The 11707-nt window shown below is 35.5% G+C and overlaps 1 protein-coding gene and 1 pseudogene across 2 annotated transcripts in view; both read right to left on the bottom strand.

The window, feature by feature from the left end:
• Nucleotides 1–3911: 3911 nt before the first annotated feature.
• The window catches only part of SH3BGRL (SH3 domain binding glutamate rich protein like), a 71096-nt gene continuing 63300 nt past the window's right edge, over nt 3912–11707 (bottom strand). The window contains exon 4 of the mRNA XM_080909869.1: nt 3912–6124. Coding sequence (XP_080765995.1) covers nt 6092–6124 — 33 coding nt within the window. The 3' untranslated portion in view covers nt 3912–6091. The remainder of the gene's footprint in view (nt 6125–11707) is intronic.
• Nucleotides 7609–8710, bottom strand: LOC308415980 (glutamine synthetase-like; annotated as a pseudogene). Its single transcript has one exon. The product of its transcript is annotated as a glutamine synthetase-like (transcript).

The following is an 11707-nucleotide window of genomic DNA, read 5'->3' as shown; positions in this document are numbered from 1 at the left end:
AGTGTAACATAAGTGTTCTATATTAAACTTATTGAGAAGGGAAAAAATTGAGATGGATGAGTGTCCCCATTCCTCAACTGTGGGCCATGCCTCTTTACTGGCAGTAGTATCTACAGGTTGTATCTCCCGTGTTGCATATTTTGGCTAAAGTCACCGGTTGGGAATTGCAACCCTCTCACTTTCTTGGCTTCTGGGGCATTCCAGTGGCTAACGCCAGTTGCCAATCACCCACTGCTACTTATTTCTATTCAAAGATGAATTTGTTATACCTACAACTTAAGTATAGCTCTGTTAGATATGTTGAATGCATAAAACTTCTATAATGCATATTTATTCACTGCTGCAGTTTGATTCTTCTGGAATATCATGTAGCTATTAAAATACAATTATAAAAAAATCAAGTGTTGAATACACTTGATTGTTGAACAAAGAAAAGTGGCTGTTTCTTTTCTAAAGAACCAAAGTCATTTTCAGCTGGTAGACCAGGTTGAAGTCCGCCTGAAGGATGTGGTGACTAACACCAAGACATGTCATCATTTGAGGAAGGAAAACTGTGATTCAGAATTTCCAGTAAGATAAAACTTAATAACTTAGATTATTAAGGCATTTTTATGTTTTAGATGATATAACAAAAGTCAGCTCAAATTTATTATCACAGCAAGGTGAACAAACCCTAGGTTCTCTTCAGAAGTTAATTTATAGTACTTAATGTACCTTGAGAATTAACTTCCATTAATTATCTTTTTTTTGTGGCAGGGTCTACATTTTGCTTTCCTTGAAAAGATGAATATATATGATTTTAAGCTATTTTGAGTTTTTTCTGTTTGGTTAACTTTTACTTTTATAGCCTAAAATAAATGTCACGGTGTTAGCTCGCACTGGATGCTGTCACAGTTTGTTCTGAGGTTATTGCAGAGGGTTAGCTTGAATTCAGGGATGCCTAACTTTCTATACTGAACAACTCTGGAGGGGAGAATGTGCATGTGCTTTCATAAAAGTGATGTGTTATATATAGTTTTTTAAGAGAAAGGTGAAATTCCATTTGTTAGAACTAAATATTGTTTTGACTTTTGTGTATCTTCTAGTCCTCCGTGCTGAAGGAGTGTCATGAGCCATGCTATTTATTGTGCATGACTAAGAATGGGTGGTACTCACAAGGCAACCACATCACAGCTCTGTTAAGACATATTGGGGTAAATATCACGTACTTTCTCAGTCTTCCAAAATGTTAAAAAAAATAGTGGGTCTCTATATCATGAATGTAATATTCAGGAGCATGTAGCTCCTGTTCTAGTAGGAATCATTGAAATTAATTTTAAGAGATTGAAGGGTTTTGGAACTTTTTGAGTTAGATCCCCATTGCTTTAGATATTTCAAGTGAACACATTGTAATAAACCCTAACGTGGTAATGAGGACATTACAGGAAGGGTGGTATTAAGTTTTCAAGCACTGAGAGCCACATTTAAAATACCACCAGGCTAATTACAGTTCATTTTGGGTGAAGTAACATTTTTGACAAGGTATATTAATTGTATTATACTTGAAGGAAAGTCTATAGTTCCTAATATTAATAAAATTTACATCGAGGATTTTTTTTTAATTTTTGGAGCTCTTTTCTAAAATTTAATATTAAGCTCTGAAAATGTGAATATATTCTATAGCTGACCTACTAGAAATTCTTAACAAATTATATATTTTCCTTTATTTTGAAAATGATTTGGTTGCATTTTTTTCAGATGGTTATTTTCTGTAACCATATTTCATCTAAACACAGCTTATTTTCTTGAATGTTAAAGTTTTGAACGCAAAGATAGTATCTCATTTTTGATGAACTTAAACAGTAGCACAGTTGTCCTTCCTTCTGTAGGAAGTTGCAGGTGCCAAAGTGAAGGGGTAGCTGGTTGCCTCTTGTATAATGGGGATGATGTACTGCGTGAAGCTTCAGGGCTCAGTTTTCATTATGACAATCTGTCAGTCCCCAAATGGTTCTATTCCATACAAGAAATCTGAACTATGTAATCTGAAATGCTTAAACTGTATCTACTTTTACAAAAAATATAAAAAATATCCTTTAAAACCCTAAAAGAAATACCATATGACTCAGCTATACCATTCCTCAGCATACAAAGAAGGGTCCTGAGTCAACAGACCACAGAGATACGGTATTTTGTTGTTTACTGCAGCACTACTCAAAAGAGCTGTTACTGATTCATCAGGTGTCCATCAATGGGTGAATGCCTATAGAGATATATATATTCCTCAGAAAGGCAGATATTACATGCTTGTTTCTTTCATCTGTAAATGATGGGTTGTATGTAGACAAAAATTATTTAGGGGATATGCATAATGAAAGTAAAGAAGTAGAAGTAAAACTGGGGAAAGGAAGAAACAGAATTTTTTTAGGGACAAAAAGGGCTTTTGAGCAAATGGTGCTTGGACAAATGAAAATCCAAATGCAAAACAAAATGACCTTAAATCCCTACCCTCTAGCTCACACAAAAAGTAATTCAAAATATATCACAAGTAAGTATATAAATCATGGCTTTACAAAAGTATTCAATGAAAGTATAGGAATGATATTATCATCACCTTGGTTTAGGACTGTCCTTAGTTATGATAGCAAAAATAGTTATGAGTACAAAAAAGAAATAAAAATAAATGGGCAACATGTAAAAATTGACTTTGTCAAATTTAAAACTTAAACATCAATTATCTATCTTTGAAAATAAAACCCATGAAATGAAAAATAACATTTCAGATCATCTCTACACTAATAAAGTAATCCTATGATAAAAGAAATAATTAATAAAGAAAAATGTGATCCAGTAATAAAGACATCAAAGATAAACAGGGAACTGAAAAAGATATTTTTCCAAAGCCACACAAACAGCCATAACTGTATGAGAAAAATGTTCCACATATTTATCCACCAATGAAATGTAGAGCAAAACTTTACTGAGATGCCATAAAATAGCTCCTGCAATGGCTATAATAAAAAATATAAAAATAACAAACATTTCCCCAGCAGTAGAGAATTTATCACATTAGTACCCTGCTAGTGTGTAAAATATTAAAGCCAATTTGAAAACCTGTGGTAGTTACTCAAATTTTTAAACAGAATTGCCACATGAACATTTAAAAATATGCAAAATAATCGAAAACATGTGTTCAAACAAAAATACATCAGTATTCATAGTAACATTATGCATGATAAAGGGTAGATATGTATAAAATATACACCAAATAATTAATAAAGAAAAATGTGATTCTACCCACATAATAAAATATTATCTCTATTCATCAATGACTTACAAGATGTGGCATAGATGAATATCAAAAGCATGGTGACCAAAGGAACCATGAACCAAAAATCAAATGCTTTATGAGTCTATTCATGTGACATCTGCAGAACTGTTAACTCCACAAAGATTAAAAGTAAATTACTGGTTGCATATAGCTAATGGAATAAGAACTAACAGGTAAGTAAGGAAGTATGTTCAATGCTGAAGTGTTTCACAGTGTGCTGATGATTGCACAAAATTCATGGAATCTTGTATTTTAAATAGATAAATTTTAAGGTATGTAAATACCTCGATTAACACGTTTAAAAATCATAGCAAAGTAATAAGAACATTAATATCTGTGAGGCAACATGTTTGTGTATGTTAGAAACAGAACCTGTTTTCTCTGGAAGAGCCTTTAGTGCTCATAAACACTGAGTCATCTCCCCAGCCCCCCAAAAAATAGTTACTCTTTCTAAAGAAATTTAAAAAAATAGTTACAAAAGGATAGCTAGCAATATTCAGAAACAGGGATTGTAGAAGGGGAGACAGAAGACCAGACAATTAAAAGTAATCAAACATGAGTCACTTAATTGATTTTATTGAAATTCATCAGATGAAAAGTAGTATCTGTGCTCCATAGATAAGGACTACTGTTGTACTTTGAATATTTTAAACAGGAAAAACTGTTTAACAAAATCTATGTGAGTTCTACTTTTTGATGATTTTGACTTAAGAAGCAAAGTCTGATTTCACTAAAACTCCCTGTATTCAGTCTTTCCCAATCAAAACGATCTTTGTTTCAAAATTCTCTATTCACCTATGCTTAAGTTCCAAAACAAGTGTCCACATTTAGCAATACAGTTAACAATTTATAGTGTTTTTGAAAATGGAACTCTTTCTAAAGATCAAACTTTCTAAAAGGCAAATCAGCTCTAAAATATGAAATTCACAAATGACCAGGTCTGATTTAGAAGTACAAGTATGTCAAAGATATACTGAAAAGCAGCAAGAATTTTACTTCCAATCACATACTGTGGAAGGTTTTTTTTTGTTTGTTTTTCAAAACTCATAATTCTCTGACTTTTATTTTCTTTCATCTATCAGGAATGTTTCTCAGTTGACAAAACAAGAGACTTCAGTCAGAGAAGATTCAATTCAAACTTCTACTTTAAATCTACAGTCTTAGGGGTATTATTCCATGGGCATAAACATCCTCCAATGCATCTATTTTTGATTAATGCTTATTCAAACACAATTATTTATTACAAAACAAAAGTTACATTGCCCACATAAAATATTGCAAGTATAACTTGTATCATTTAGCAATGTCGAGGAAAAACGTTGGCTAAAAGTATTTTGCTCACTGAAAATTTATTTAAAGCACTGCCATCTATAGAGACATCCAGAAAATTGTTTTCTTTTTGTGAAAAGAAAAAGAAAAACTGGAATACTTTTGAATCCAATTCATAGTTCAAAGTTTATGTCCCCAAAAATTGCCTTCAAATTTGTTTTTTAATTGTAGTTTGGTTTTGTTCACTTTGGTTTGGTTCTCCTTTTTAAACACCTTTAAACAACAATTACTCATCAAAATATCCGTATAACATTTAGAGTCGAGTAACACATAATTTTTAAAAACATTTATTTTAAACATCAATTCACGTTTGAGTTTCAGTAAATAAAGCCATGGCTTTATTATATGTTGAATTTTTGCTGGGTACACTTTAGCAAACAGCAGATATGATGATAATAGTAATTTGAAGTAAAAGGTGATTTTTTTTAAATATTAAGTATGAGACAAAGGTAGAATATCAACATCTTCTGGTTGAATGCTTTGAGTCATGCTTATCTTCAAACTACTTCAAGAGATCAAGGCATCTTTCTACTTGAACCAATGTGTTGACACAGTCTGACTAAATCGAAACTAAAAGCTTACCTATTAAGAACAATACCATTCATCATCTCCAACAATGTTAAAGCAGAGGACAAGAGACTCTACTACTTCTTTCCGAAAACACCATAAGAAAATTAATCTTAAACAATGAGAGTGTTCTTTGCAAGGAATAGCCAATTTAAAATAAACTGCAATCGTCATGACTTTTCTTCTTCCACATTTATTGAGGTAAGCAACTTAGAAACATGATTATAACTGAATGCATAAGCAAGGAATTTGTCAGTTGAATGCACTGAATGCTTGCCTTGTGGAAAGTCAACTATTTTGATCATTGAGTATGCAATGAAAGGTAACATTTAGAAGGCTGGAAAACTTGTGGTTCAGGGCATTCATGCTGTTTCTATAAAAAGAGAATGTCACAATCACCATAGGAAATTACAATGGTTAACATATCATGAACACAACCTGTAAATACAATTCAACAACAGTAACATCACATCAAAATATTCATGTTCACTAAAGATAATGAGGCATTTTTGGAATAAGAGTCTCAGTCTCTCAGAGTCTCTCTCTCTCTCCTTCTGTCATCTTTTAATTCCTCAAAATTGAAATGAAGATATCCTTATGCTCTATAGTAATATAAAAGAAGAAGCATATTGGTTTTTTTAAATCCTTACAGAACATGAAATGCTTGGCAGATAACAATACTACTCTATGATATCTACTTAAAGTTTTAACTTCATCTCTCATTTCCTACCACCATGTTCACATTTTCATTATGCTTGATTGCATGCGAGAACATCAACTAATCTATTATTTCAACATGTAAGCCTATTTCTTTTGAAGCAAGGATTTCTATAAAAGCAATGGAAATTTGATTATTTTTCAAGATGCTGAAGGAAGAACATGGAACATTCATGCTTGCTGCTTTGCCTGGGCTTCTGCTTCCTGGAATAAAACAAACAAAACTTACATTTAAATATCAGAAGGTAGATACTCTTGTGCATTTTGGTTAAAATAAACTATCTCAAGTGACTAGGATATTCAAAAATATAATAATTACTTCCATGAATGTTAAAAAAAAAGGTTTAAGTAACTAGCAGAAGCCTTCATCATGCCAAATAGTGTTATACAGGCTGTTGGGAGAGGATCAGCATCAGATTCTTACTCAATGTGGATCCTATACAACACACAACCAATTCACAGGCAAGATAGGCCCCTGGGAAAGTGATGGTGTGACTTTTATAGAGGTTAGCAACTTTTCTAAATGGACTTGAAGCCTGCACCATAAGAGGAAATTCATATCTGGTTCTATAAGCCTGGTGAAAAGCCGATGAGCATAGAGGTCACAGGTACTTGGGGAAACCCACTATTGTTTTGCTAAATGGTCATTTTGCATTCATCACACTGCCTATCAGCTTTCTCAGAAGGAAAGACCAGTCTGCTGGGGGAAAGGATGCTAGGACACAGAATCACAAGTGTTCTAACTCCAGGCCTGTCTTTAGTTCCTTTAAGAGCCAAGTGGAAGGAAACACTGAAACAAACAGGTAATTCTGTGAAGTTAGAAACCCTACAAATTTGATAAAAATCTAAACTTGTTTTGCTTTTAAAAATTAATATATCAAAAGGCCTGCTTTAGTGACATGCTAGCCCTACCGAAAAATAACACTAGTAGCACCCACCCACCCATCAGTAACAATGTTCAAATTGACCAGACAACTCATATTTCTTCTAACTTGTGTGTAGATTAAGTACACACATCCTCTAAATATGAAGCCCAGGGATAAGAGGAGGCAAGCAGTGTCATCACACTAGCTACCTGTCCAACATCTGCTCCTGCAGAGAGGGCAGGGAAACCCTAAAGAGTAATGAAGCTGAGAGTCCCCAAGATAACCAGCTTTCCCAGTACTGCAACCCCACCCCTACCTTAAGAGAGCCTCACTTCTAAATTAAGCTCCTCCCTCAAACTTGGTACCCATTGAATAGGATGGTTTTTTCAATTAGAAAGACACATATCCACACATCCATATATCCCAAGCTGAGGAAGCATGGCACAAAAGACCAACCTCCAACTCCTCACCTGACTTCTATGTGGACCAAAAAGTCTGTTTCACGAAAAGAAATGACAAAAAAAAAAAAAAAAAAAAAAAAGCCCTCCTTCACAAGTACATCCACTTTGTGACAGCTATGCCTACCGGACATTCCTGATGAGATGAAGCAATGGTTACCCTTCTCCTCCTTATCCTTCTCCCCACTAGAAAGCCAGATAGAAAAGAAAGCGTTGGGTTGGGTGTATAGAGATTAAGAACTTGGCCCCTCTTTTCTCACCAATACAGGTAAGATTAACTGGGCACAAGGAATACAAAGACCTTGGTATTCCATCCTTTGAGTTACAATGAGGACAAGTAGGAGGAGGAAGAGTTGGGAGTGGGATGAACTAGAAAGGGCTCAAAGTTACAGGAAATCTAATCTGCTTAGTTCTTGTATTAGATGGCTCCTCGACTGTTTCCTTGAGGAGACACATCCGGATGATGGCTTCTGTCACTGCATGGGGGCCACAATTGGCAGAAGGCCAATAACCTTCAAAGTAACCGTTCTTCTCCTTGCTGACAGTCTGGGGAATGCATATGCTGGTACTGTGCTTGACAACGCTATGAGAAAAATGGTTGAAGTTGGAGGTTTCATGGAATCCAGTCGGATGCTGGGCATTGTCCAGGCACCTCTTGGGATCGTAGGAATAGATGAGGTATCAGTTCCTTTTGCTCAGCTTGTCAATGGCCTCCTTAGTGCACCTCAGACAGTTCTCCCACATGGCCTTAGTGCTGAAGTTTGGCAGTCTGCACCATTCCAGTTCCCTGGAATGGGCTTGGGGTCAAAGGTTTCTATTACCCCAAATTCTTCCCACACTGGATACAAGATAAAACCTGCTATCCAAAGTTGATCTCCCATGGGAATCCCTTCACAGAGTCCTATCTGGAATCCCCACTGGGCAGGCATAACCTCAGCATCCGTCCCTGCAGTCTTGACTCCAGCATACAAGCAGGCCCGGTAGTGACCCTCCCCGATATCCCTGCCATGAGCTTTGTCTGCTCCCACAACACATTAATATGAACCATTGGAAAGCCATTGGAAAGCCAACAAAAAGGGTGGCCATTTGTTCCCATGAGAGTATATTCCTGTTCCATTCTAAACCAGGGATGTTGGCTGTTTACCGTGCCTATTATTCGTTTACAACTGTGCCTCAAATTGGTCTCTGTAGACTTCCCGTTACATTTAAAAACTTCACAGAACACCAACTTGTTGGGTTCTTTGCAGAAGGGGTCTTGAAACATGGCAACACGATGGAGATACATGTCACTGTTGGCGCATTCAGACTGAAAGGTACTAGAGTCATGAAAGTTCTACTCAGCGTAGTCCTCCAGTACCATCAACCCAGATATACATGGCTTGAATTTTCTCACCATGGGGCAGGGACATGTACATTTGCTTGATGCCTTTGTTCAAGTGGGAACTTGCTGAGGTGGCCATGGTAGAAGGTGTTCAGAGCAGTGGCAGGCGAGAAGATGGATGGATGGGTGTACAGGCCACCAGAGCAAGACAAAGAGCAGAAAGGAGATGGGTGTGCTGCTCAGACACTCTTCCCTACTCCCATTCTCGGCTCTGCCATCACACTGTCTTCTGAATGATTGTATTTATGACTATGTAGTGCTGCTTATAAACTTGATCAGAGACACTGTGACCAGTAGTTGGTAACTAATCAAAGTACTAGGAAAAGTGGCTGTTGAATGCTCACTCATGAATGGGGCATCTGTACAACACTCTCAAAGCCTGAAAGCACTTGAGAAAAGGAAACGGACAAAAAGAGCCATATAGGAATGTTATAGATTGCTGTCTTTGGGTACAACATAGCCTTTACACTCATTTCATGAACTCAGAGTTCATGAACTCATAGTGAGGTTACCTACAGAAAATGGGGCACTGAGGATATCCTCTCATGGAAATAAGGGAAGGGCTTCTGAGATCCTGCCCATTCTTGAGAAGCTATTGGCAGTTAACTAGTTAAGGTGGCAGTTAACAGTCAATGGTTGCAGTTAATGGTTGCTAGGGGATAGAAGGTAAATGTTCTTCAATGGTGTATGGCTCTGGTAAATGGCTCCCTATCACATCAGCAGCACTCTGTAAATTCAATAGGTCATTTACAAGAGCATGGAACTGAACATAGAACTACATGGAAAGGAGCAGTTCAGAAAAGGAAGACCAGGTATTGGGGTGAATATGATCAGAAACCATTACATACATGTATAAAGTTATCAAAATAAGAACAAAATACTTTAACAAAACTTGGATGAAAACCAAATCAAAACAAAACTATGAAAGCATTACATACATATATAAAATTATCAAAATAAATACAAAATGGTTTAACAAAACTTGACAGAAAACCAAATCAAAACAAAACTATGAAAGAGTAATTAGCATATATAGCTAGGGAAGCACTTATATAATAATGTGCATAAGCTTTTGTCAATGTTTCTTCACATAAGTGCACATCTATTTCCAGTGACAAGTCACACTTCATTTTTCCTAATGAAAAAAAAAATACTAACAGGCATCTAAAACGAATGGGAATTCTACATTGTCTGTAACTGGCCATTAGAATGCATATTAACAGAGCTGGTGGCTGACACTTCAATCCCTGTACTGGGGGATAAGGGCAGAGGCAGGTGGATGTGTCTGAATTTGAGGTCATCCTGGTCTACAGAACCAGTTCATATTTAATTTTAGGAATAAAATATAATGGAGGACCAGTGAGACAGTTCAGAAGGCAAAGGTGCCTGTTGTCTAGGATGCAAGCCAGATGATCTGAGTTCAAATCTTAGAACTCTTACCTACACATGTGCTTGTAGCACTAATGCACCATCACAACACACACACACACACACACACACACACACACACACACACACACACACATGTTCAAATACACTGAATAACAAAAGAAAATTAAAGAAAGTAAACAAGATCCATAAAATATATTCATTGCAGACACTTAGCTCATAAAAACCATGTAAGGATAAAAGGATGAGAGGGGTGTACACAGAGTGTGGGGCTTAGTGAGTGACCCCATTATAGGTACCAACTCTTTCTGATTTTCCTCTTCTTTTGTTTTTGACTAGAACTAAGTTCACAGTTAGGTGATATTAATCTTGGTTATTAATCTCTTGGATAGATTGTTTCCAATGAAAATAGGATTATTGCACATACCACAGCTAATGCAGTCTTCATGGCCACTTTCCACACATAATGATTCTAATCTTTCCAACAATAACTCTCTACCATATTAAAAGGTTACTGCAAGTGGTTTTTCTAGCCAAACCATTTTCTACCCAAAGGCAAATGCCACTGGACTTATATTTTCATCAAAATAAAAATGACTTTATTATTTCCTATATTAAAATCATCCCATTCACTACAAAGTAACCACTACCGGTGCTAAGAAGTACTTTCTGAATTGACAGAAGCAAGAAATGAGTATTATCATTTTTAAGTACGCTGGGCACACCAATGGCTAATATTTGTCCTCCACAGGAAGGTACTTTATGGAAATATTTGCAGAGAAGAACTTTTAAGCATCAATCTCTCCAATATATTAATTTTCAACAGTCATAAAAGGTATGCACTATTGGTGATTTGGATATTAAGGGAAGACAGAAGGCCATTTTTATTGGCTAGTAATCCTTCCAGGCTTCTTTTTTGCCCCATGCACAGGTTCTAAATGTAAATAGAGAATTATCCAGTAAATAAATGCATATCTATAACTCATTTTATATTCCACAAGCTACATAGTTCCTTTTTATCAATAGCCACAGACATCCTAATTAGACTAGATTTTTTCACATATAGTATAACTTAGAAAATAAGCACAGTTTGCAATTACCAACAATAACTAATAACAGTGTATTATGACAATAGACTATAATAAAATTTATGTGAATTTGGTTCTACCTCCCTCTATTTTGCCTACTGAGCAGGTGGTACATATGGACTGGCAAGCTTGGCAAGACAGCATGGCCTGGACTGGGATGAGGAACAATTTCATCCTACTACACAGAGTGACAAAAACCCATAAATCATTTGTTCTAGAATTCTCAATATTTCCATACCAGAATTGACAAAACTATGGGAAATGAGACAGTATAAAAGGAAGCCATGATATTATGTTTCAAATGTCAACATGAGCTTATGAAATGGGAGTAATATTTTTGGTAGGCTCTGTTGTTGGATTTTTGTTTCCAACATTATAGATAATAGACATACACATAAAATATATATTTAAATTATATATGACTTTCATGTTTTATCCATAAAGTTCAATGATAAATTAATTTAATTGACAATCTTTTGAAACATTTAACATTTGCCTAAAGGTTTGAAGTTATGGATTATAATCTAAATCATGCTTTTACCCAAGGACCTTGTTAATTGTTAATGTTTATAATGTAACTTGGTTTATTTGACTTCTTACTTCAT

Source organism: Micromys minutus (genome assembly GCF_963924665.1).
Source record: "Micromys minutus genome assembly, chromosome: X".
Lineage (NCBI taxonomy): Eukaryota > Metazoa > Chordata > Mammalia > Rodentia > Muridae > Micromys > Micromys minutus.
This window is presented reverse-complemented; position numbering and strand designations above follow the sequence as displayed.